This window comes from Apiospora kogelbergensis (assembly GCF_038363985.1).
Source record: "Apiospora kogelbergensis strain CBS 113332 chromosome Unknown utg000009l_segment0_segment0, whole genome shotgun sequence".
Lineage (NCBI taxonomy): Eukaryota > Fungi > Ascomycota > Sordariomycetes > Amphisphaeriales > Apiosporaceae > Apiospora > Apiospora kogelbergensis.
Window position 1 is genome coordinate 1,993,897 of NW_027117426.1, and position 25,587 is coordinate 2,019,483.

The 25,587-nt window shown below is 54.1% G+C and overlaps 8 protein-coding genes across 8 annotated transcripts; 4 read left to right on the forward strand and 4 right to left on the reverse strand.

The window, feature by feature from the left end:
* Positions 1 to 1,881: 1,881 nt before the first annotated feature.
* PG998_013704 (uncharacterized protein) lies at positions 1,882 to 3,225 on the forward strand (the record flags this gene model as incomplete). Its single annotated transcript, XM_066880520.1, has 1 exon — positions 1,882 to 3,225. The coding sequence occupies one exon, from the start codon at positions 1,882 to 1,884 to the stop codon at positions 3,223 to 3,225; it is 1,344 nt and encodes a 447-aa protein (XP_066724659.1).
* Positions 3,226 to 3,811: 586 nt separating this feature from the next.
* PG998_013705 (uncharacterized protein) lies at positions 3,812 to 8,293 on the reverse strand (the record flags this gene model as incomplete). The annotated part of the gene is made up of 6 exons (XM_066880521.1): positions 3,812 to 4,140; positions 4,195 to 4,795; positions 4,863 to 7,591; positions 7,663 to 7,732; positions 7,790 to 8,170; positions 8,279 to 8,293. The coding sequence occupies 6 exons, from the start codon at positions 8,291 to 8,293 to the stop codon at positions 3,812 to 3,814; spliced, it is 4,125 nt and encodes a 1,374-aa protein (XP_066724660.1).
* A 914-nt stretch (positions 8,294 to 9,207) lies between these two features.
* Positions 9,208 to 11,232, forward strand: PG998_013706 (mitochondrial ATPase (Afg1); the record flags this gene model as incomplete). Its single annotated transcript, XM_066880522.1, has 1 exon — positions 9,208 to 11,232. The coding sequence occupies one exon, from the start codon at positions 9,208 to 9,210 to the stop codon at positions 11,230 to 11,232; it is 2,025 nt and encodes a 674-aa protein (XP_066724661.1).
* Positions 11,233 to 11,656: 424 nt separating this feature from the next.
* Positions 11,657 to 12,306, reverse strand: PG998_013707 (uncharacterized protein; the record flags this gene model as incomplete). Its single annotated transcript, XM_066880523.1, has 2 exons — positions 11,657 to 11,838; positions 12,198 to 12,306. The coding sequence occupies 2 exons, from the start codon at positions 12,304 to 12,306 to the stop codon at positions 11,657 to 11,659; spliced, it is 291 nt and encodes a 96-aa protein (XP_066724662.1).
* A 286-nt stretch (positions 12,307 to 12,592) lies between these two features.
* On the reverse strand, positions 12,593 to 13,201 carry PG998_013708 (3'-5' exonuclease; the record flags this gene model as incomplete). The annotated part of the gene is made up of 1 exon (XM_066880524.1): positions 12,593 to 13,201. One exon carries the CDS (start codon positions 13,199 to 13,201, stop codon positions 12,593 to 12,595), a length of 609 nt encoding a protein of 202 aa, XP_066724663.1.
* An 851-nt stretch (positions 13,202 to 14,052) lies between these two features.
* PG998_013709 (uncharacterized protein) lies at positions 14,053 to 16,287 on the reverse strand (the record flags this gene model as incomplete). Its single annotated transcript, XM_066880525.1, has 1 exon — positions 14,053 to 16,287. One exon carries the CDS (start codon positions 16,285 to 16,287, stop codon positions 14,053 to 14,055), a length of 2,235 nt encoding a protein of 744 aa, XP_066724664.1.
* A 396-nt stretch (positions 16,288 to 16,683) lies between these two features.
* On the forward strand, positions 16,684 to 20,272 carry PG998_013710 (Adaptor complexes medium subunit family-domain-containing protein; the record flags this gene model as incomplete). Its single annotated transcript, XM_066880526.1, has 5 exons — positions 16,684 to 16,727; positions 16,790 to 17,944; positions 18,003 to 18,321; positions 18,869 to 19,094; positions 19,182 to 20,272. The coding sequence occupies 5 exons, from the start codon at positions 16,684 to 16,686 to the stop codon at positions 20,270 to 20,272; spliced, it is 2,835 nt and encodes a 944-aa protein (XP_066724665.1).
* A 474-nt stretch (positions 20,273 to 20,746) lies between these two features.
* Positions 20,747 to 21,559, forward strand: PG998_013711 (uncharacterized protein; the record flags this gene model as incomplete). The annotated part of the gene is made up of 2 exons (XM_066880527.1): positions 20,747 to 20,797; positions 20,942 to 21,559. 2 exons carry the CDS (start codon positions 20,747 to 20,749, stop codon positions 21,557 to 21,559), a joined length of 669 nt encoding a protein of 222 aa, XP_066724666.1.
* Positions 21,560 to 25,587: the final 4,028 nt, after the last annotated feature.

The window sequence follows — 25,587 nt, forward strand, 5'->3', positions numbered from 1 at the left end:
GCAGCAGCAGTAACAGTTGCGTTATAGCAGCCAACAGCTAGACGGGCGGAGGTAAGGCAACATGTTTACAGGCGGGCGGTGTTCTGGTGTGTTTTAGGTCCAGTCAAAACCCAGATGGTTGGTTCCAGTTGGGTACAGGTACCTCTTGCGTTAGGGACTTAGGCGGGGGTCGGGTGCAGGTGGTCAGTGTCAGTGTACAATAACGCATGTCTGGCCTGTTCTGGTGTTGATTCCTGGAGGCTGACAGCACAGCACGATAGGTCGGATCATGGTTGATTGCCCAGAAACAGCTGAACAAGAAAGAGGCACATCTGTATCACTCTGGCCCCGGCCACTCCCTTCAGCTGCATGCGGATGCGGTTGGATTCAATGCCTCAAGAATACAAGGCAGGTACCTCCAAGGTGGGATTTATTTTTACCTACATACGCCCCAGCCAGCTACGTGGTAGGGAGCTCCCCATGTCATGTCTCGTGACATCCATCCCCGTCAATGGTTAGTTCATCAATTCCCGCCAGAATGCACCAATGACGCCAATGTTGCATGTTTTTTTTCTCCTCTCGCCGTTCTTCAGAGGTCTGGCTGTCTGGTGTATCAACTGAACTCGTCGCTTCACATAAATCGAGGCATTTTCTCTCACCAGTATAAACCAGCTCTTATCAGGGCATCCAGTCCCATGCCGTGCAAAACTCTGCAATATGACCGTCGTCAACGTGACAATTGCCATGTCCCTCGTCACTCTTGACTGCACAACGACTGTAGCTGTAGATGGCAAGCGTCTTTGCACTCCCTGCCTCTTCTGACTAGCCAATCAGCAGAGCTCTAGGCCTCGGCAATCCCATCCCATGGCATGGCTCATGCACTCCACCCTGAAAAAGGCAGATCTTGGTTGTCGTACCGTCTTCCGGCCTACTAACTACCTACCTATGATACCAGCCTGCCGTACCTGACAGCTGAAGACAAGCAGACCTCAATATCAACATCTAGCACGCGCAAGGATAGGAACGATGCGGGCTGTCCCTGCGATGTCCTCCGAATAGCATGCAGTTGCTCCCCCTCCTTCAAAAACAACCAAAAAACCCAATGCCTGCAATAACACATTGCATTGACTGGTTAGCAGGTGGCATGACACGAATCGTGACCAAGGTGTAGTGGTACATCCCATTGTAGAGTCAAGCAAGAAATTGTAAGTCAGTCAGCGGTCAAGGACTCAAAAGCCAAAGATCGATTACCTCAAAGCCCATGGCCATCCAGTTACCAGTTTCACGCTGTCAGTCAAGCGGGCACATATTCAATCCAAAACATCATGTGTGAGAACCATAACCATGGCAGTCCAGAGATGGAATCTCACTCTGGGCTCTGGGCTCTGGGCTAGGGTCGATCTTGACTCAATTCCGAATGTATGTATGTACTCACTGGCAGCTGGCCTAGGTGCCCCACCCTGTATCGGGCCGGAATAATCTTAGACCGCCGACCTCCTCAGGGGGCCCCATGTTCCTGTCTTGTCTTGGCATTTGGTCACCACATTGACAATTGATTTGCATGGGGGATGGCCGACAACAGCCCACCAAGGCGGCCAGCTTCGATTGGCATCGTGAACGACCGCACAGTCCATTGAGTGTCGAGGCGCAACACCCCTCACTCACGATCCCAACGACGACGACGGCAGCTCCTGCTTAAGACCATTCCATACCGCCCGAGGAACGATTGCCTCGTGTCGGCTCTTCTCCACGTCCAACCCTGCTATCTAAACTTGTCAATGTTCAATCCCATATCGCCGTAGCGTAGCCGCGAAACCGCCGCCACCGCCGACGGACGACCACAGTTCAAACATAACCGTAGTAGTGATAGTATCTGCGCGACAACACCTCCCCGTTTCCGTCATGGTCGCTCCAACCACACAGCTCAACTCCCTCAAGAAGGGGCTGCTCCCGCGGATCCACCAGCCGCTGCCGCTGAACCAACGCGAGTCGCAACAGCTGCTCAACTCGATCACCTCCTCCTTCCGGAAGCACCTCGACCAAGAGCACCCATGGCAGTCTTCCTCTTCTTCCCAAGAGGCCGCCGTGCCACCGTCGGCGCCAATATCCAAGCGACTGGAGAAAGCCGTTCTGTCCAACAAGGAGCCGTCGTTCAGCAGTAGCAGCAGCAGTCAACAAATACACAGCAAGCAGCGACCGACCGACTACCACCTGGACAACATCTTGTCCAATCCCCTGTTTGCGAAGCCACAAAGTGCGGGACCAAGCAACCAGCAAATGTCATTACACTCGGAACCCCTTCCGGGCGACGTCCAGGCCGACATCCAGAAGCAGTTCTACATCTTCGACTCGGCCTCGTCGCGGGGTATGCTGACCACCAAAATAGCCGCCGGTTTCCTTGCCTCCGTCTCCCGGATCATCCATTCGCAATCCGTTCTCGCTTTGGAGAAGCGAATGCGGCTGGGTGACACCGGCGCTGGCCTGAAAGTCGTACAGTGGCTTCGCTCGTCAGGCCTCGACCATAACCTCGAGTTCCTGAACGACCCTATCTTGATAAAGCACCTGGCGCCTTTCTTGTATGCTGAGGGTCTGGAGGAGGTGATATGGACCTGGTTATCACGGCTCGGAGCACGTGTCGTAGCGACGCCCGAAGATAAGGAAACCCAGCAGGCTATCACCAACCTCATACCCTATATCATCAAATTGGACGAAAGCAAACTGGGCTTGACCCGAGCCCTCGACGATAGTTATTCGGCTTTCTTGCGCATGCATCAAACACTCGAGCCCAAGAACCGTCACATGGAACGAGTCGTGAAGAACAGCTGGGCCAGGCTATCGTGGAAGTCTACCGTAGATGCGGCGCAGAGGCCGAGGCCTTCCGTTCCGCTCTTTGAAATGTTCACGGATATTGGGAGACCTTGGGGCAAACAGCTGGATATTGCTCACCTCGAGCTGCATCACCCGAGCTCTCCCGACCACGCCTCAGCAGTCAAGTATCTGCATGACGACGGCAAAATTGCATCGGTTGCGAAGCAGGTGAACCTGGCCAAATCGGACAGGCTGTCGCGGAGGATGGTCAGCTTGGGAACGGATACCGTGCAGCGGCTAAATCAGGTTGGGCAGAGAGAAGAGGCATCGTGGGTGAGCGAGCTGATGTCTCGGACCTTTTTCGCATGGAATAGTGTGCTACGCCAAGAAGAGCGTGATGCGCATGCAAATACGCATGAGTCTTCTCTGGCTTTGTGATGGACGTTCTTTTTGGAATTACGGCGTTCGGGGTATGACCAGGGGTCCAAATCAATGGATTTGAAAGATATCACTAGGCGTGAACGGCGTTGGAATTATTATTATAGCAAGTCTGATACAAATATTAAACATTCAACACTTCAAATTACTTCTCTAGATCAAGTTATTTGCAACGAATAAGAACCATGGTATTGCATTAGCCCTATGAAGGAGAACCCATCCCCTACCTATATGCAACGCCAGCAACTATTGGCTCCAGTAATAGCTATTGAATCAAACTATAACGGTTCCCCTTTGAAGCTTTGCCATCATCGATGGCAGTAGGAGCGCTAAAGAGGTGACCCAAACAAATAAACAAACGAATCCCCCCTCCCGTGCAAATGATATCACTTGGATCTCTGGTTTTTGTTTCGTTTTGCCAATCCTCGCCCAGCCTAGAAAGGATATATAATCCGACAAAGGAGTTCATTAGGTTACTATACACTTCCTCCCACCGACGTCATAAGGTGTTTGGCGCTTGCGCACCTCACTTCCCCTTCTCTTTCCGTTCCTTTCGGGCACTGCTGCGCAGACGACCCGCATCTCTCTAATGCGTACCGTTCTGCGAATGCCCATTGGCTGTTGTCATCTTATTCGGCGGCGGGGACAGCTGGGAGGCTCCTTCTGCTGTTTGTTGGTCGTATTGCTGGTTGACCGTGTCCTCCGCCAGCCTTCGGGTTTCTTGGGCCCATTGCTCCAACCTATGCTTCTCGACGTGCTTCTTCAAGTTGCTGTCCTCCCATCTCATGGCCTCCAGATACCTATCGCCGTATCCCTTATCCAATTTCTGGAAACGCTGGTCAACAGCCTCTGTGTAGACGCCAAGGGCTTCAGAAGGCATGACGCGGCGGTAGGGTTTTCCATCCGCGCTTTGTTCTAAAAGAGGATTAGTATCATAGTGTGAAGATCAGGATAGATAGTGGTACTTACGGCTGGCGTAGAGAACACAGAAAGTTGAGAAAAGATCAGTACTGCCCAAAATCTCCAGGACATCATTGTCATCCTTATGAGAAGTGTTGTTGATCTTGGTCCAGTCTTCCCTGAGATAGCATCTTCTCCAGATAAGACGTTCGGCTTGCTCGCGCTCTTCATCAACGAGTGCGTAATTAGCAACCTGAATAGCCAAGAAGAACTGGTCCGAAATCATCTCCTTGAGGTCCGGCTGCAGTTGAATCATGGTGAGAAGATCGATCAAAGTCATCGGGTCGAGTGCTTCGTGTTTCAGGAGCCGCGCGAGTCCGTTTTCGTAGAGTTCACTGAGGATCTTGTACTTCTTAGGGATCTTGAGGGGGAAGGCTTCCAGTGCCATGGGCAGCTCTGCGGTCTCGTCAAGAGCGACACTGACAACGGGACGGACCTGTCCGTAAAGCTGATCCTGGATCTTGATAATTGCCAGCTCCCTGTCGATTGCATCAACACCAGCGTCAGCCACTGTTGCGTTGACGGTGGCTTCTTGTCTGCTGAAGGATGCCTTGCTCGAGGGACGGGACGCCTCCGCCATGCGGGCAAGCTTTCCAAGACTCAACTCGATCTTTTTTGTTCCAGATCTGTTGCTCTCGAGACAAACCCAGGTTAAGCAGGGTATCGGCGGCATGTACTATATCCTCCTCTCCGATAATATCGTTGATCCACGATATCTTCGCAAGTTCCGGCTTGGTACGCAGGAACGAGGTCTTGTAGACCTTGTCGCCGTTATACTCGAGCACTGCATCGATCCCATCCAGGCTCAGGAGATAGTCGTAGAACGGGAAAGCAAAGTCCTTGCCATATTCAGCAAAGTAATCTTCGACTTGTCTTTCGTTGGCTTTCATCCGGTCCTCAAGTTGCTGTGTCTCCTCTGGCGACAAAGCACCCGTCGTGAGCCTCGCGCGCATCGATTCAGTCTCCTTGATCATGATTTCTGCCAACGCAGCAAGAGAGCGGTGTTGCTCGGCCAATCGAACGGCGGCTTCCCAGTTCTCTGACTGTGCAAGGAGGATCACCTTCTCGTGGCGGTCCTTCTCATACGTTTCCTCGAAGCTCTGGCCCAGGGTAACAATCTTGGAGTTTGAGCTAGCAAGAGACGAGCGAGAAAGCTCCTGGAGCGCGGTGAGATACACCTCCGTGAGCGCTGGGAGCAGGGTGCGAATTTGTTGGACGAGTATTTGCTCTGCCTTCCCGGCGACTTCCGAGACGTAGTTTTGGTTGGCCCACTCAGAAGCAAGTTCTACCAAGCGCTTCAGGTTGTTCGTGATATACTGATCGCTGGTCCAAGGTTGAGGCAGGCCCTCGTAGTTTTCCGCGAGTATTCCGTTTTCCATCTTTTCTCGCTCCAGGCCATACAGAGTAAGATTCCTTTTACGGAATTCCATGGCCTCACGGATGGCATAGATGTTCATCTGCATGGCTTCGCAGATAAAACGTGTCAACGAGGGTTGGTCCAGCTCCGCTTTCGAGTTGTATTTGATAACCTCGTACGCCCAGGCAAGGAAGATGTTCATACGGTCAGTGTCGTGAGTAAACCAGTAACGAAGCTGGTCGATTTCTCCTCGCGAGACATCTGGCTGATGCTTTTCCTCTGTACGAATGTACTCGACAATTTCCGCCGCCAAATCCTTCTTTGAGTCTGCAGACCGCGTATTGAGAAATTCCTCGTGCTTCTTCCACACGTAGCTTGCAGCATGTAATTTTTCGGCATTCCACAGCAGCTTCCAACGCGTCACACGGTCGAGGCTGACCTTGATGTTCTTCAAATGGGACATGAGCTTTTCAAGCGTCCTTGCCCGGAATTTCAGATGGCTTTCCAGATGTACCGAACCGGCTGCAAGATGCGAAGTGTTCGAGCTCAGAATGTCATTGCTCAATCCAAGAGCAGCCTTCCCTATTTCTTCATCCGAGAAGGGAAGCACACGAGGAGCGTCAAACACAAGGGGGTTATCTTCTTTGATACCAAAGAAAACAGCCTGCTCAAGCTTGCTTTTTGCGGTGACTTCGGGGGCTTTGTCGGTTGGGAACTTGTCAATATCGGTCGTAAGTATACGAAGAGTACCAACACCTCGAACGAGAAGCACCACGGAGGGGTTCTTCGTCTTGACTTGTGTACTCCGTGCTTCCTCGGTCCCCAAGGCATGTGGCTCCTCGATGCCCGAGCCAACAACCTCCAATACAGGGCTCTGTCGAAGATCCACAACATCCTCGTAGTTAGCTGGCAAGATGTGACTATCCTCGAAGAGCTGCGAATCTGGCGAATCTGGTTGGCGCGCTATGGATGCCACAACAATTGCATGGTCAAAGACCACGAAGGCAACCATGGCGGGTTTGGGGAGGTATAAACGGGGCTTGGCAAGCGCATGAGGATTCGGCGGCGTCGAAAAGCTGGTGATGGGTCGTATCGCGCCAACAATGACTGGAGTCTCGGGCGATGCACCGTTGGGAAGGAGAACCTCTACAAGTACGTAGCGGTAATCGTCTCCATTCGAAAAAGAAGTGAGTAGCATGAGATGCTGGTAAGTGTCAGCTGCAGGAGTGTGACAAAGTTGTGTCATGTCGATGTATTTCTCGTCCGGGTTCGCGGGTGTGTAGGTGAAGTCATGAATCTTGAAGGTATCGGCAGGGTATGCGATCGAGCGCAAGTCGCGTTCTCGGATGCCCGCAATCACTGCTTCTTTGGCGTCGTACTCGGCAAGCAGATCGTGGTGGCCGCCCCGATGGATCTTCCATGAATGTAAACGGCCTTTGGACGTAGCAGCGACAACTGTGCGCTCGCCTTGCCTCGAGGAGCGATCCGATCTAACTGCGGCAATATCACCTTGCACAGCTGCTTGAGAGAGCACATTCCGTATACTGCCAAAGATTCCTCCACTTTTGGGGGCCAGACTCGTGCGCAAGAACTGGACCGATATTTGCGGTCGGCCGTGGGCATCACGTACACTGAGGTACGCCATACGGCCGCTGCTGAAGGACAACACAAAGCCGGTCGTCGACTCGGCGCGGATGATCTGAGTGACCGTCTCACCCGAGTACATGCCCGGTATCGTGTCCTCGACCCCATTGCGCTGCTGGCGCATGAAATCTAGTGTTGTGGCACTCGTGATGGACTCCCAGTAGGTAATCTTGCCGCTGGTGGGCATCACGATCACTAGTCCAGTTTCGGACGAGGAGACGGATGACGAAACGAGGGAACCTATCGGTAGGGGGTCGGTCGCGTGTTTCGAAGGGTAAGGCAATGTGAAGACGAAAGAATCCGCAGGTGTGTGTGATAGTGATGTGTAAGGCCACACGACTGCATGTGTCTGGGTGAGACTGAGGGCGAATCCAGTCGCGGCATCGACGCTGCCATGTTGGCGACCTGTTTAATGTTAGCAACCAGTTGGACTAGATGTCACATCCTATTTGCAGGCGCAGTAGATGCGGTCTTACTTGTCGCGTCGGCCCGGAGCCTCTCGGGCATAGCAGGGAGCTTGCTGACCACGAAGCCGGAATTGCTCGTCTACATCACCACCTGTTAGTTATCTGTACCACGTGTGGTGCACAAGGCGTGACCTACAAGGACGAGGCTTCCATCTCCCTTGCCAACACGATCGCCGCCCTTGGCCTTCTTGGAGCGGACACTGAGCTCTTTCCTGATGGTGGGCGGTGCGTTTTCGATGCCATCTTGCTTCGTCTCCTTCATCTGAGAACGCGTTGCTTTCACTTCGAAATTATCAGTATTCGCGTCCGGACTGACAAAAGTCTGCTCGTTCAGGGCGATCCTCGAGCGCTTGGCTTTGGGCTGCTGGGCGGTGTTTTCCGAGCTCGCGGGTCGCTGGCGCCGGCGACCACGGGTGGTGACTGTAGGGGTAGGCGCATGCTCGGCATTCTTTTTAATGATGGCGAAAACATGTTGGAGGATGTTGGATGGAGGAGGAAATGGCAAGTCGCGGTCGGGCTGCCGATTAGGTCGGGTCGGGTCGGGTCGAGATAGGTGTTTGTTGAGTAAGGATGACGACGTCTCAGGTAAAAAACCCGTCGCCAACAATGTTTACTTTGGTCGAACCAGGGATTGATGCATCAAGTCGCTGCTCGCCAACGTCGAACAAAAACGCACAAGAGGGGGGAAAGCAGTACAAGCACGCGCATGCAATAACAGTCGATGAATAGAATGATGACGGTTGGGTCGCAAAGGCCTCGAGCGACGGGCGTGTCAATCAAGAGGTTTGGGTTGGGTAATGTAGGTGAAATGCCCTTTCCCTTTCTTATTTTTCGCGAGCCAATGGATGGATCTCCTATGCTCGTAGCTTCCATCGAAAAAAGGCCCTTGGTGTTTTTGCTGGCATGGGCTGCAGCAGGAACAGGTACCGCAGTACCTCTGTATGTGAACTTCGGCTTTAACGGGGCTTCCGGGAGGCTCGTTGGCCAATGCCCTGTTGATTTGGCCGCCATCTCCACAAATCGACCAGCTCAGCGCTGAGCTGTTAGAACTTTTTAGGAGTCGGTCTGGGGTTCAGTCGTACCTCAGGTACCTGTGTTTTTAGCTTGGCCTATGGCATGTTACGCCTACCAGATTCTCGGCAGGCAGCTCCTAGACCGGGCCAACTTGGTCCGAGCTGTCGACATTTCCTCCTTAGCCGGGTGCCGGGCTAGTTGGACATGATGACCTCAACACCCGGTTATGGGCTATCTTTTGCCAATACGTATGCGCCTCCTGCAGACTGGTACATATAGACTAGTTATCCCTGCTCAGTGATCTTTGATACCTTGTGTTATAAGTGGGCTTGAGGAATATCCTTGTGATCCAGCTTCGCCTTCTGCGAATAAACCACATGCACATCTAGTTGGGACCACTTTGGCGACAAGAGCATATTCATTTCATGGCTGGGTTGCATATTCACTATATCCAGGACATTTTGAGGAACCAAAACTGCAGTGCGGTTGGTTATCCAGATAGGTGACTGGCCAAAGTAGCTAGCTAGCTTGATGGCCACAATGAAACGAACAGCAACGTCCGTCACCATCACAGACCCCCTGGTGAAATACCAGAGCCTCCTGGCCACGGGCTCCTACTGCCCGGACCCGGCGCAGCACAGATTGGCAATCCATCTGCAGAAAATTTACAAGCGGCTGAAAGACTACTCGCCTTCAATCGAATATGGCACAAGACTGAAAGCCATCTCGAGCACCTTGGACGAGTCCAGGCGGTCTCGAGAGGACAGCTCTAGGTTGGCTGCCGCAAACCATCCTATACGTGGAAATCCGCTGTTTGCGCGGTTCTTTGCCAGAACAGAAGACAGAGACAGCCTCGCTTTAACGAAGGTCTTGGCCGGCCATGAGGCCGCCATTCAGATCGACTCACCCCGGGGCCTCTTCTTGTCTGGCGAAGTGGGCACGGGGAAGTCCATGCTGCTAGACCTGCTCGCGGACGGCTTACCCACGAGCCGGAAGAAACGGTGGCATTTCAATACGTTCATGTTATATACGTTGTCTCAGATGGAGACTTACAGGAAGTCTCATCCACAGACGACTAGCAGTGATCAGCAGTACTCGCTATTGTGGATGGCGAGAGAGATGGTGGAGAAGTCCCCGATTCTGTTCTTAGACGAGTTCCAATTCCCCGACCGGGCCGCGAGCAAGATCCTGAGCAACTTGTTCACGGCCTTCTTTCAGCTTGGCGGGGTGCTGGTTGCTTCGTCCAACCGCATGCCCGAGGATCTGGAGAAGGCCACAGGATTCGAGTATGCCGCTCCCTCGCCCGGCGCCGGCGGCTTTCTGGGGCAGGTTCTCGGCTTTGGCAAGGGCCGGAGCAAGGGCAAAGGAGAGCTGTTCGGGACTTCCAGCGACTTTTCCAACTTTCTCGAAGTTCTCAAGGCGCGCTGTGAGTTCTGGCAGATGGAAGGGGGTAAAGATTGGAGAAGACGAGAAATGCAGGAACCTGAGAGTCCCGAGCTACGACTTGCCGGTGCCATCACTGATGTGGGCTCAAACAATGTCACGGAGTGCTCTAGTGACACGGATGAGTTGACTTCGGGTGAAGTGGCCTCCTGGGGTGAAAGTCTCGCAATCCCGCGAAACTACTCATTACTGAATGAGAGCGACGACAAAGGATGGGCAGCATCAATAGAAACCACACCATGGAAGCCCTCAACACTCACTGTCTATGGTCGGACGGTACACGTTCCCCAACAACATGACGGGGTCACGTACTGGAAGTTTCAAGATCTGGTCTCGACCTACGGGCCAGCGGATTACATCACCATGGCATCGACCTTCCATACATTCATCATCGACGAGATCCCAATCCTAACTATCCTCAAGAAGAACGAAGCCCGACGCCTTATCACCCTCCTGGACGCCCTCTATGAGGCCCGCTGCAAACTCCACGTGCGGGCTGCCGCCGGACCAGACGATCTCTTCTTCCCCGAAGCCAAAGCCAAAACAAATAAAGATCTACCCAACGTATCCGCAGCAGATGTAGCACAGCGAGATGCAGGAGACCACCAACAGGTGGTAGACTCGGACGCCATCCTCTCCGAGACCATTGCCGAGGTCTACCAGGACACCACGTCGCCCTTCCGTCCCAACATCTCGTCGTACACTGACCCGGACCCGGACCACCAGGACTCCGACTTTGGCATCTCGTCCGCCACATCCCGTCTCGACTTCGGCAATACGGGCGCTTTTACCGGTGAGGACGAGCGGTTCGCGTACAAGCGCGCCGCTAGCCGGCTGTGGGAGCTTTGCGGGGCGCAGTGGCATGCGCGGGATGGCGAAGGCTGGTGGCAGCCTTTGCCTCTCGAGGCGCGGCACTGGGAGAAGAGACCGGCCTCGACACCGCTTTTGTTGAGGATCAAGGGAAGTAAAGACGGGATAAAGGGTGATGTGAGGATGGGAGAAGCGGTAGAGCTGGATGAGCCGGCTGGACTGCAGAGGCTGAGGGTGCAGGACCTAAAGGAGGCCCTTTCAGGGGACGATGATATCCAGGCCAAAGATGCCGATGTAAAGGGTTCACAATGACGAGACCTACTACGAGGGATTTAAAGGTTTAGAGATAGGGCTGTTCTATCTTTAGAGGGACATCGTGGCAATGATTGAATGGAGTGGATGATATAATTGTATATACAGTTCATCTCAACGTTTAATAGACTCCCCTGAACTCCTGCCAATGCTGATTCCTTCACGTAACCTTCATCATGTGGTAAGATATGTTGCGTCGACATACTTTGCTTTGTACAATTCAAGACCTGGCCCGTTTTTTTGTGGAAAAGCCCGACAAGTGATCGCCTTGCTGATAAGCCGCAGCTGTCCCGGGCAAATTGACGCCTTCACGTTCTTTTGTTCACCCCCAGATCGGAGGACCTCGCCTGGCAGTGGTCATCTGGTGCTTGTGGAGAAGACGACGTTCAAGGACCCTCGGCAGTCCGGTGTTTCAAATCCTCTTTTACATCAACATCCTCCAGATGCCTAACCAGGCGAGTCCCACGCTTGTAGCCGTGATGCCGAACTTTCGACTCCGCATGCCGAACCTGGATCCCGAGGCCAGGATCTTGGCCTGTTGGCGCTCGAGCTGGTTGGTACCGGACCAATATGAATACGCCGAAAGACCTAGGAATGCGCCACCGCCTGTTGTTCCAAACCGGTTTCGTCAGTGACCATTCGCTCTTATGTGCGAGGATGATTGAGTTGGGGTGGGGGGAAATAGGTACGTAGGCTGGCTGTGGCTGCTCTCCGGGGGGCAACAACGGCGACCACAACGACAACAAGCATCTGGAAAAGGGCAAGTTTTCGTACCTATCACGCGACACGACGTGCAGTCGCCGTCGCCCCGGCTAGCTGTACTACTACTGCCACCTTGTTGCTGCTGAGGGAAGGAGGGTGCGTCGCTCGAGCGCGGGAGGGAAGGCGGAGCGTGGGGAGGGGGAGGGGAGGGGGAGGGGGAGCATCGTCATTCGGCGAGCGGCGGACAAAGCCATAGAACTTACCAACCACGCGACACGGCAAGCAGTCGTCGCCCCGGTCGGCCTTGAGGAGATCTTGAAGCTTCTCGGGCTTCTCGAGCGCATAAACGCTGGGGGCTTTGTCGCCAGCCATTACCAGGTGCACCTGTTGGTATTGTACGGGTATCAAGGAACAGACAGAGCAGTGTCGCAAAGGCAAGGCCTATATCACGCAATCCATTGATCGTAGGTCAGGACTGGCAAGCTGGATATTGACGAAAATAAGTAAGAATGGAGCACAGCGCAGAGAGCTTAGCACTTAGCACTTGGCACTTGGCCTAGCCTGCAAGGGTCCAGCCAATCCGGTCCCACTTCTCCCCGGCGCTCTACAAGCACGTACAAGCACCAAGCTCTGCCTACGAGGGTACCGAGTTGATGTTTTACAACCACACCAACGTTCGAGGGGCCAGTGCTTTCTCGCGACCATGGGGCTTGTAGGTGGCACTCTGTGATTCCCGAACGCGCGCCTCGGTGGCCCTCCGAAGCTTAGGTCTCCAGACGGCCGTGAGTCTGCGCTCGTACACTTCCCACAGCCTGGGAAGGAACGTGACATCCGCGACGCAGTATTCCATCATCTCCGGCGCGAGGGGCCGCTGGTCGAAGGCCTGGTAGCTCCCGCCCCTTTCAGGAGCGAACAGGGCGAGGCCCCTCGCCTTGCCGCGCGCCCAGGCCTCCTTCTCCGCCACGCTCAGGCCCAGGTCCTTCTTGATACACTTGGCGAGGCCGCTCAGTAACCTACGGTCCTGCGGGCGGGCCGCCAGCTCCATCAGCTGCAGGTCCGCAATGCCGCGGAGCTGGATGCCGTGGTGGCTGAACAGCGCATCCGAGTCGTTGCGGACGTCGAAGAAGACCTTTCGGATAACTTCAGACTCCAGGACGTCCTGGAGTGAGCGGTTGCTTTTCGGGCCGCGGGTTGTGAAGACCGCGGATTTCAAGGTGTAGATGTCGAAAAGATATGTTGATTTCAAGGGGTCCACGAACACCTGCATGATAGATAGCGTGCCGTCTCGAGACAGATTGGTGCCCTCCAGATCAATATACAAAGAGGGGGTTCGTTGGGCAGGTCGATGATCTTGTCAACGGCATCGCCCACGGCGCTCTGGGCATCGACCCAAATCTCGGCCTTATCAACGTTGGGTAAAACTTGGCCGAGGCTAGTCGTAAGGCTCGAGACTGCTGCCGTTGGGGCATCGGCCTCCGATGTCATATTTACCTAATGCCGACTGGGCCTTTCTTTCTTCTCTGCGGCAAGGAGGGGGTGAACAAGATATGACGAAGTTTTAAATAACTATCCTTTCAAATAAACCAAATCCGAAGGTCCCTAGGTGGTCAAGAACGCATGATCTACACGCCATATCGGGGAATGAGCTCTTGTTGATATTTCGACTCAAGAAATTCAAGGATGGGAAGGAGTTTGTGCGATTGCATTGCCAGCCTGGCTGCGGGGTATCACACCCTACTTGGTAATCATATCGGTAATTGGTACGTGGCAGGTGGTGCCATACATTATGAGAATCGAATGGCATTGCCAAGGGGGTAAGGAAGTTATCCATACGGTCAGTATATCAATATTACACAATGCGATCATTGAAGTGTACATCTAGTACATACATCCTCGCAATGAGCGTGCTCCCTTCATCACATATTTTTATCCCCGAAGCGACTTCCTAAATAACCTTTTCTACTCTGCCGCTCATTGTACGGATGTCAATCTTGAATAGGGGAAGTCTTCGGGCATCATCGTATGGGGTGAACACGCCGATGGAAGATTTTGGAGGTGTGAATAGCATGAACATAGTGTATTTTATTGTCAGAATTCCAGTATATATTGAAATGGATATTACAGCTTGAAGTTACCACTGGATAGCGCACTGGCGTCTTTGGCCTTGTTACCCTCCATATCGAGCACCTCACCCTTCTTATTGATGACCCGGACGCCGCCCTTCTTGAGGTCGGCGATGGTGTCCTTTTTGGCCTGGGCCTTGCCGCCGAGCGGTCTCCGGTCGCTGTTGCCGCCAGCCTTGCGTATCCGCTCCTTCTCGCGTCGGTGCCGCCGCGCCTTCTCGTCCCGGCTAAGCTCCTGTCGAGCCACGGGCAGGCCGCTCTTGGCCACAATCTCGCCCTTCTCGGCGTTGTCCTTGCCGGCCTTGTAGATCTCCTGGGGCGCGAGAGTCTGGTCACCGCCGCTGACGCCTTGAGCCGTGGCGGGCTGTGCATCCTCCATGCTGACCGTCGCCACGTCCGCGACGACGGTGAGAGAAGGTGCCACGGGTTTGGGCCTGTAGTGCCAGCTGCTGAGGGAGTCGAGCTTGCCGCAGATCTCTCTCCACATTTGCTCCAGCTCCTTTTCTTCTTTGCGGGCCTTTTCATCGGCTTTGCTGACGTAGGTGTCGGGGTTGGTGTTCTTAATGTGTTCCTCTTCGTACATCTCAGCGAGACTTTGCTTGTTCTTGGTGTCGTCGAGCTCAACCAAGCCCCTTCGGTTGGCGTTCGGGTCCAGGGAATCTGGCCGTCTCCGGATGACCTCGTCGAAGTCTTGTGCTATTATTCTTCGCTTGATCATATCCTCTATGCTTTCGCTGATTTCGGCTGTGATGACAGGCACAGGCTTGCCGGCATGCTCGTAGTCAAGGTCTTCGTCCAGAAGCGAATGTTTTGGCCTATCAGCCGCGCTTGCTTCACCTGACAGCACCCATTTCTTTTCGCCTACGTTGGCAGCTTCTAACCGGCGAATTTCCTCGGCGAGCTTTGCTTGTTTCCGTTCGTGAGCCGATCTCCGCGCTTTGGGATCGCCAGCGTCGACTTCAGACAGCGCGTCATCAGAATCGTCACGCTCCGACTCGTCCTCGAACAGATCGCGGCGAGCGGTAGCCATTGCGGTTTCGACCTCATCCTCGTTGGGTTCGGAATACTTAGGCTGTCTGGGTTTCCGCGGCTTGCCATCCTTGCCCTTCTTCGCAGGGGGCGCAAAGAAATCCTTGTAGAAGACGTCATTGGCATTAAGGTCGCCGTCCATATCCTCATCGTCCATATCATCCATTCCTTCTTCGTCGCTTTCTCCTTCGGGAGCATCCAGATCCATATTGCCAAAGGTTGGGCCGGCTTCGTCTTCTTCATCGTCGTCATCTTCATCTTCTGGCAGACCGTCGTCGTCCTCCGATTTCTTAGACTTGGCGGCCTTGCTGCCTGGTTTTGTCGCAAATGGATCGCCATGCCAGTCAACCTCATCATCGTCGCTTGCTGCGTCGGTGTTGGGATCTGCGCGAGCATCCTGGTTCTCAAACCATTGAGTTTGCTTGTTGAAGTCGTCAATCGAGAAGAACCCATCATTTAGGCCGTTGGGGTCTTCCACGAGTTGCTCTGCCTCTTCCTCCTCCTCATCGTCGTCGTCATCTTCTTCCTGGTCGAATTCGTACTCCTCGCCATCAAGCTCTATTTCGTCGTCATCGTCCAGGCCATTCATGCCAGCCTCGTCGAACGAAACCTCTTCCTCGTCGTCCTCAATGTCATCATCTGAGCCGCTGACATCATCTTCCGAAAGGTCGTCCAGCTCCTCGCCCTCAAGGTCCTCCTCTGACAGTTCCTCGTCGGAGCTTTGCTCGCCATCTACACCGTCGGTCTCGATTTGGTCGGCAAGTTGAAGATCCTCAAGAGCATCCTGGGACTCCTCCAATGCGCTGGAGATGATGCGCCGCGCTTGTTGCCAGATCTGGCCACTCTCGAATCCCTCGATGTGCAGCTTTCGGATTTTCAGCACGTCGGTCTTCGGTGCAGCGTCGGCGCGCTTCCTCTTCTTGTTGGCCTCCTTGAGCCTTTGTTGTTGCTCGTCGCTCAACTGCCCAGCGTAGGAGTCCAATGTAGACTTGACCAGCTCCAATGACGCATTCGGGACTGAAGCATTGGGCTGGAGGAAACCGTGGCGGTTGCCCGATTTGAGGGCCTCGAGCAGGGCCGTCGACATGACCAATGCGCCAGACGTCCTGGAGCGATCGGCAAGGGATGATGAGTTGTTAGAAGAGACGTCGGGAGCGTGAGTGAGTGTGTGCGAGGAGGTGGTGCTGACACTTCCTGCCATTGCTGTGTTTCACGATGTTACTGTCCGTAACCGAATCCTTCCTTTTCGCTGTCTCTTCGATTTGAGTTTATCGATTGACCATCAAAATTTCTGGGCAAAAAGTTTCAGTAAGGATGCTACGATAAGATAGAAACCCCGCCAGCTTGACCATTGGCCCAGTTGATTGGCCACGAACGCTAGACTAAGCACCTAACAAGCACTAGCCACAGTGGAGGTTTCCGCTCGCCAGAGTCCTAATTCCGCCCTGTCTTAGGCGGCTCAGGCCTTTTGGAGTTGACGTCTTCCAGCTAAGCTGGGGCCCCAGTCTCGTGCTCTCTCTGCCCCTCAGAGAAAGCACATCTGACCTGCCAGCCGAGTCTCTTTCAGCCTTACGATGCGATTCGCATCCCGGCCACCATGAACGGCGTTATAGAGGCGCTCCACGTTTACGATGAGCACAAGTCAGTAAATCGAAGTCGCGAGTGCATTGGAGCAATTGGAGCAACTGACTGACAGTCTACAGCCGCGCCATCCTATCTCATACCTACACATCACGGCCGCTATCTGCATCCCACCTTCTGCCACTGTACCTAGAACACCCGGCGCCGCGACCGAACCTGATCTATCTATCCAACACGAACCCTCCCACACTAGTCTTCAGTCTTGTCCACGCAGATCTCCTCTATCTTGCGACGAGCTCCTCGGAAATCGAACCCTTACTTGTTCTGGAATTCCTACACCGAGTCGTCGATGCGTTGGAGGAGTTTCTAGGCGCCCCTGTCCTGGCGCATAAGATCGAGGCAAATTACGATGTGGTTGCCCAGCTACTCACGGAGATGTGCGATGCTGGTACTGTCAGCACGACAGAGCCCAATGCGCTGAGAGACGTGGTCGAGGTGGAAGGCCTTCTCGGCAAGTTCCTGGGAAGCTTGAGCTTGCCCAGCAAGGCACCCGGCCTTGGCACGAGCTTCAACAGCCCCAGCACGCCTTCTCTTCTGGCTCAGAATGCGCCCGCGTTGCCATGGAGGCGAGCTAACGTCCGCCATACGTCTAATGAGCTGTACGCAGACGTCGTTGAGACCCTGACGGTCACATTGGCTCCTTCAGGGCGACCGATAGCCGCCTTCGCGAACGGAACGATTGCGTTCACATCCAAAGTCTCGGGGGTGCCGGACATTCTCCTGAGTATTACAGGGCCTTCCGGAAAACACAACCTTGGGAGCATCATGGAGTTGCCCGTCTTTCATCCTTGTGTGCGGCTTAACCGTTGGAGGGATAACCCTGGAGAACTGAGCTTCATTCCCCCGGATGGTCGCTTCATTCTTGCGGGATATGAAGTCGACCTTTTGCCCTTCACCAACGGAAAAAGCGGCAGCTTGAGCTCTAACAGCCTCAAGCTGCCAGTCACGCTAGAGGTCAGGACCGGCTTGGGTTCAACGGGGTCTGAGTTCGAAGTTCGGGTTAATATTAACAAAATGTTCGGAAGCTCAGGCGCAATGGGTGGCTCTGGGCGAGGAGGAGCTGGCGGTGCCAGGCCATTTGGGGGCCCTCACTCTGGCACAGCAGCATCGCCGACCATGCATGACTTAACTGTCTCGGTGCCCTTACCAACAGATGTTAGAAACCTCTCTGATATCCGACCGAGCAGAGGCGACGCGAGTTACAATCCCGGGGATAAGTTTCTGGAGTGGCATATACCTCAAAAAGGAACTCGCGTCAGGGACACCTTATTTCAGTCTGAAGGCAACTGTGATGGGACCATTGGCAGATGACACAGCTGACGATGATCCCAGTGGTTTTGGTTTTGGCAAGGACTATTCCTATGAAGAGCCATACCAGAGCAGTGTTGAGCCCAAGGCTATTGGGAGCAAACCGGGCCTCGAGGACGACAAGGATGCAAAGAAGATGGCGCAGAACAAGATCCTCATGCCCAGTTCTGCATCAATCAGTTTCTCAGTCAAAGGCTGGATACCCAGTGGGATCAAGGTCGAGGGGATACAGGTTGACACGAAGCGAAGTCGTGGATTAGGCGAGGGTATCAAGCCTTACAAGGGCGTCAAATACCTAACTATCAGCAAAGGGGGCATTGAGATCCGATGCTAGGCTTTGCTTTTGTTGCTTGCTATTGGCTTTGAAAATGTATGCATTGCATGAACTGGCGTTAGGACGGGCTATTCGGCTACTACTGTGTCGACAACTTTGAAACAATAGATTTTTATGAAACCCGCATGATCGGGGCCGAAGTCAGTCACCAGTGCTGCTTGCCCATCATCGTCCGACTAGTGTATATGATTTGATCTCGAGTTGCTGCGAGTTGCTGCGAGTTGCTGCGGAAATATACCAACAGCCCCCGCAGTGATCCTCGGCGTTCGGTCGGGTGGGCGGCCTTGAGAGCGTGGGGTAGCTGGGAGAGCTACCCCTGGTAAATCGTGTGACATAATTGGAGTTGCCATCAACTCAACTGATGGGTTTCACATCATCTTCCCTCTCGTACAATCCCTCATTCCCCAATCGCATCTCGGGTCCTCAGTCCTGAGCAAGAGCGGGTTGGCCGGCGCTGCTTCTGACTGCATTCAATGCATGCTCCTGGCAGTTCCCCTAGGTCAGTCAAAGCTGGCGCATGGTGATGAGCGCCTTAGTCACAACTCCCGTACGGCGGCCGAGCCGAGCCGTCAGCTTTCTGCGACAAAGCCTCTCGAGCAGAACAAGACTCGGCGATCCCGGTGTTATCGCGAGTGAAAAATGCCATGCCCGTTCGCCCGCCCAGAGCAAGCGGTATGGGTCCAGCATGAAGAGAACCCGGCCACGAACGGCTATATTCTTCCCAGGTAAGTACCTTTCAGTTATCAACTAATTGATTTGACCAGTCGTAACATGAGGCGGGCATATCACTAACGTTGACATCTTTCACACAGGGCAGGGTGTACAGAAGGTGGGCATGCTAAGCCCGTGGCTTGAGGCTTTCCCACGCACATCGCAGCACATTCTCGATGAAATAGACGAACTTATGGGCTACAAGCTGTCGGACGTAATACAGAACGGGTCCTCGCGTGTCCTCACAGCCACACCTAACGCCCAGCCGGCCATCATGGCGACGAGCATACTGATATTGCGGCTGCTGGAGAAAGAGTTCGGGTTCAACGTGCACGAGCGGGTGGACGTGTCGCTGGGCCACTCGCTCGGCGAATTCGCCGCGCTGGTGGCGGCGGGCGTGCTGGCCTTCGAGGACGCGCTGTACATGGTGCGCCGTCGGGCCGAGGCCATGGCGAGGGCGACTCAGCGGGCCCGGGATGAATGGGGCGGCGACTATGGCATGATCGCAGTCGTGACCGAGCCCGAACACCTCGAACCTCTCGTCAACGCCGTCGACGACTTCGTGGGGTACCGGTCGAGTGGCCTGCGGAGCGACCATGCCGAAGACATTCACCCGATCGACCAGGTGCTCATCGCCAACATCAACTCCAAGAACCAGATCGTCCTCAGTGGGAACCTGGAGAAGATTAAGGAGCTCATCGCGCACATTCAGCAGTTCGTGGGACACGATCCCCGCGCGGTCAAGCTGAACAGCGACTCGCCATTCCACAGCCCCATCATGAAGCCTGCCGTGGCCGTCATGCGGCAATTGCTCTCAGGCAAGAGTCGGGTCAAGGGCAAAGAGACGGACGATGTCATCACGTTCCCTGGCACTCTGCAGTGCGTGAGCAACGTAAGCGCGAGGCCCTTCGGCAGCCAAGACGAGGTTAGAGACCTGCTCTCGCGGCAGTGCTTGGAGACGGTCCGGTGGTGGGAAAGCATCAAGTACTTAGATCAAGAGCAGAAGGTGCGGCGATGGATCGGAATAGGCCCCGGAAAGGTGGGAAGGAACCTGGTGGGCAAGGAGGTCGGGATGAGGGGGATGGACGAAGTGAAGGGTGGTGGCGTGTGGGCTATCACCGACCCCCCTGGAGATCGAGGACGCGTTACGGGGGCTCGAGAAGACAGAGTGCCTTTCCGAGGAGGAGTATGATGATCAACAGTAGGCCCTTTCACTTGAGAGATGTATCGTTTAGTGGTTGAATTACAAGCGGGCGGGCGGGCGGCAGCATGTAAGATTTACTGGTGTTTGGTTGCCCAGGAAAGCTCAGATGGGTTCAATATCGTAGCTCTCTACACAGGCTGGGGTGTTGCCTTGCCTCCTCTCGTGTGGCCCCCTTTCCTTTGCTAGTCCCTATGTCGGCAGATTATGTATCAACTCGGCCTTTTTGGTCCTCCAGGCACCTGAGATGGTCGCATACATGCGGCCGACCCGACCCCGGATTTAGGCGCAGTAGCGGGTGGTGGGGCAACAACAACGGCAGCTCATGCTTGGAGCTTCCGAATCTCAATCCCCAAAGACCCAGTTGGCAGTCTCGAGACCCCTGGTTGCAACGCATTGAACTGGATCTCTTCTTGCTTCACAATTCACCCACACACGCACACGCACATACACACATGCCAGAGGATGGCGACAGCTATACCTGCCATCGCCTGCTTGGGTGTCATAGGCCGTAACGTAAGTCATCGCGAATCGACACTACTGTTACCGCACACAGCCTCTGCCCTCCCAATGCCCGCGCGCAAACGCATCAACCGCAATGCGTCAGTTTGCATTTCTGCTTTCAGCCTGTGCTAACGAACCTGCTTCGATTCTGGACAGAACAACCCCCTCCACACCACCATCCTCCCGACCACGACCGACCCGCAGACGGGCCGCCCGGCGCCCCTGCGCACGCCGCTCCAATTCAGCCTGCTGCTGTCGAGCACGCTCGACATATTCGAGTCGCGCGCGCGCCACGCCGTCGCCTCCAACACGCTGCTCAGCGGCGACTTCGGGCTCCTGCACGCCGTCGACGACCGCCTAGCCGCCTACGGCTTCGAGACCAACACGGGCATCAAGTTCGTGGCCGTTGTGGACATGCGGGGGCGCATCATCGGCGGCGGCGGCGGCAAACCCAGCGGTGCCGTCGGTGGCGTCGCTTCTCCTGGCGGCGCTGGTGGCAATGCGGGTGCGGGCAATACGGCTGGCTCGGGGGCCGTAGGGACGGGGCCGGCCGCGGTGGTGGGCGCCGTCGGGCTCCGGGACGGCGAGCTCAAGGTCGTCTTCCGCGCCATGCAGACGGCGTATGTGCGGCTCCTGCAGAACCCCTTCTACGACCCCGAGGAGGGCGCCAAGGCGGGCCAGCTGCAGCAGAAACGCATCACGAGCCGCCGCTTCGCCGAGGAGATGAGGCGGATCGGGGACAAATGGGTTCCCGGGGGCGTGAACACATTATAAGACGTTAAGACAAGAAGAACGGTGGCGGTTTATTATCGCGGCAGATGAGGGAAGACCTCTGTCTCTTTCTCTCTCTGTTCTTAGTGAGCGCCGTTGTTCAGGACGTACAGAGCATATACAAGGCGTTGTTTGTGTGGCAGGACGGATGGTTCTGGCTTGGAGTTACTGGGCGTTTCAAATGCTAGAATTACATGCTATTCTCACGACACTTCAGTTTCGACGGCATATCAACGGCAGTCTAGATTCCGTTGAAAGGCGTTTAAAGGGGACGACCATAGCTGCAGGATTTAATGATGCACTGCTACTTGACTTGTTTGGCCACTGACCATGCTCACCTGCGCAAACGCTACAGCGGTTTGGATTACTTGGCTACAGCTGTTTCCACCTACGTTTGATCTTATGACGATACTCGGGTGCAGCATGAGGAGCTTCTTGCGTCGTATCAGAGGCCAAGGTTTATGATGCACTGCAGATAACTCTGGAAAGCCAAGGGCTTACTTGGTCCTTTTTTGGCCTCCCATAACCACGAGTCTGGCATGTTCAAGTGGCTCGACTCCTCGCACCAGCGCTATCGGTCATCTTCGTCTGAGCTTCCCTCCTAGAGAAGCATATGGGGCGATGGGCCAGCCACTAAGGCTTCCTCGAGACCGTGCATCTAGCCAGAAGGCAGGTGGTCTATGCCCGTCACGGAAGATGGGGTTGAAATGTGGCAAGCGTGGCAGGAATCGCATGTCCGGCAAGGCTTGTTGCTAGAAAGGTTAGGTTGAGACTCGCAGTTGGATGACAGTTCAGCGCAAAACCTATTTGCCTTTCAACCAACCACTATGGATGAAGCTCCTGATGATTAGCATTGGGGCTGCGTGTACGTCAGCCAGCCTCCCCGTCAAGGCCCGATTCCTGGCTCGTGTAAGTAGGTGGTGTGGTGCAATGACGGTGTCCAAGACGCACTGTCAACATGAAATAAGCTTGTCCGGGCTTTTTGGCGTGGGATTTCCAAGGGGCGGTTTGGAATGCTTGCTAACGCCAACAGGAGGCCGAAGGAATAAACCAGACAGCCTGAAGTTAGTATCACTATCATCGACTATCTGATTTCAACACCAGACCACCATTTCAGACAATACTAAAGCTGTGTATAGAATATGCAAATCAAATCCTGGCGTTCTATAGATACATATCTCTTTCAATCCTGGACTAAAACCCAACAGGGAAAATTCGGTGTACATAGTCGTGCAGTGGAACAGGTTATCCGGTTGACTCTAGCGGCCTCTTACGGAGTGGGATATCTCACCAGAAGGCAGACGGACATTTGATAAATTGTTCCGCCCAAGCCTAGTCTGCCCAGGGTCATGTCCACGAGGGGATACTCCCCTGTCTCCGCTCCAGGGATTTGATGGTACAAAGACGACGTCGCAAGACGGTTGCTCTGGAAGCGGACGGTGGCGCGTTTTTGGAAATATGAAATCGCGAAGATCGTATTAAGAAAACAGAGACGAATAACAAAGGACATGTAGCTGGCGGTCTTTGGTTTGTCCCGCTGTATAAATGGAGACGAGAAATGTCCAACCCCCGCCCAGTCGCTGCCCAATGATCAGGCTGGTTCATCGCCAGTTGCGGTTGGTAAGGTAGGTTGGGTGTGGTGGCAAGTGGTTGGTGACTGACCACTGGAACGTGCATCAACAAATAATGGCGGCAGATGGGAAACAGTTGACCATGATCCATCCACTATGCATGTACACCTGCGTACGCGAGGCGCAGTAGTAAAAGTGCGGGCAAGCAAGATGGAAGAACCTCTTGAGATTTAATATAAAGCGCGCCCACTCCTATACTACGTAGCTAGAAGGTACTAATAGTTGGTGGGATGACAGCGAAGGGAGATAGGATAATATTAAAATATGTCGCCATTCCCGTCCAGATTAATACGGACTCATCTCCAAGACCCTGGGTGCCGGGATCACAAAACGGGATGGCCCTGGCAGATTGGGCGAGATAGGATAGGGATTGGTGGGCCGGTAGCTGCTTTGACAGCCATGCATGCACCTAAAACCCGTGAGGTTCTGGCGGTTGCTTACACGTAAAGACGTAGTAGTTGGCCCTGGACATTTCAGCGACCAGATACAGTGGCACATGGAGGTTCTGGTGTCACGACATTGGTTGTCTCGTCTTATGCATATTGCCCCGAACGTGCCAATGGATGTTTCAGATGCTCACCGTGTTGTACTGCCCGCGACATGTTGATGTGTGCACAGGTGGCGGGAGAGATACATACATACATAGATCAATTACACAGGGACCTAGTAGAATCCAATGACGCCGTTCGTCGATCTCACCTCACAAGAATCCACATCCGAAGGAACCAAGATTGACCTCCGCAAGTCCCTGAAGGAGCTGCTGGAAAGTAATAATTCGGGGGTTGCAGTCTTTCTTTCGCCCCTCCCCCTTTTCCCGGCGGCATTTCGTGTCCGATATCGATGGGGGTTTTCTGTGTTTTTAGAAAACCTGTGTCTCTCGCATGGAGAATATCATCTATGTATGTATGTATGGATGTAGGCATGTTCTGTGTTAGTTTATTGAGTGGGCTATTGGTTCTTACAGCACACGGACAGTGTTTTCTATCTCTCGTCCCCTTCCATCAATCCAATTAGAAATCTTGTCTATCACATAGTACCCTGTCCCCAGCGCAAGAACCAGCGGGCTAGCCGCACGTCTCCGTGTTAGCCGTCCCTCGTCGTGCGCCCGTGAGCTACTTTTGCACGTTGTAAGAAATTCGGGTTCTAGCTGGGGAACATTAAAATTGAGGTTGGATGGCTGGTTAATATGATGTACATACATACATATGTAGGCAAGGGAGCCTATCCAGCCCATCCAACCTCGCAGGACAGACCTCACATTGTAAGCCATGAATATGACACGCAGGTAAAGTAGGCAATTTTAGCAACGTCATCTTGGACACTGGAAATGTGAAGCACACGCCCATGCGCGGCCTGTTGACTTGATATTGTGTCTTTCTCTTTCCCTCTCTCTCTCGGACGGCAATCCGCTGTCAAATGCCAGGTCCCGACCACCCAGAAAATACAGGCCGCATCCCGGCAAGAGCCCCTCGACTAGGCCAGGCTTGCTCCAAGCTATGCCCCAAAGAAGATGGGCGGTACCTGACGGAATGAGAACAAGAGAATTGATTGTGAAATGGTCGGGACGAAATATGTATCCAGGCCAGTCCTTCGAGGCTAGAGCGCAGCATGATGATGCAGTGCAATGCAGCTGTTGTGCGATATCATATTCCGGAACTGTAACTGCACATATCGACTTTGCATCTTGGCATACCACACAGCTACATGCATGTTTGATCCAAGTGACCAATCTGGAGGACAGCAGCAGCAACCGCCCGTAACAGTACATACACACCTACACCTACACCTACACCTGCACGCACGCCCACGCCCACGCCCACGCCCACCTGCTGTCCGGGTGCTAATGGGACTGGGCTAGGTGCACGCTCAGAGGCACGCTCAGAAGCACGCTCACGCTCGCCTTTCCCTTCCGAAGTACCTTAAGCAGACCCCCAAGCAAGGTGGGCCGTCCTAGTTCAACCCTTTTGGAAAAAACAAAGTGGGAAGGGAGTCGCAGCAGAGACCATTTCCAATTCGTCAACAACACCTCTCCCCTTCCTCGAGACGTCTACCTCCAAGTATTCGATCGCCGGATCTCAACAATAACACCCTCCCACCACCACAGATCTCGCCTCGTCGCGTGCTGCAACGGAATGCGGTAGCATATTCGCTGCACTCAGCTCCGCGTCGGACTGAGATATTCTGACGGCTGTAGTTGGTCTCGGTCTTCCGGTTCGGAGGTTTGGATTCAAACAACCGGCCTTGTTGTTTTGTTCGAAGGCCCGGGTAGCAAGAAAGGAAGGAGGAGGATTTCAGATCCAGAAGGATAGAGATTTCGCATTACGCCTGGGAAACACGTACCCGACCACACGAACTCCCTTTGCGGCGCGGCACTGTTGCAACAACACCCTCCGCTGCTCC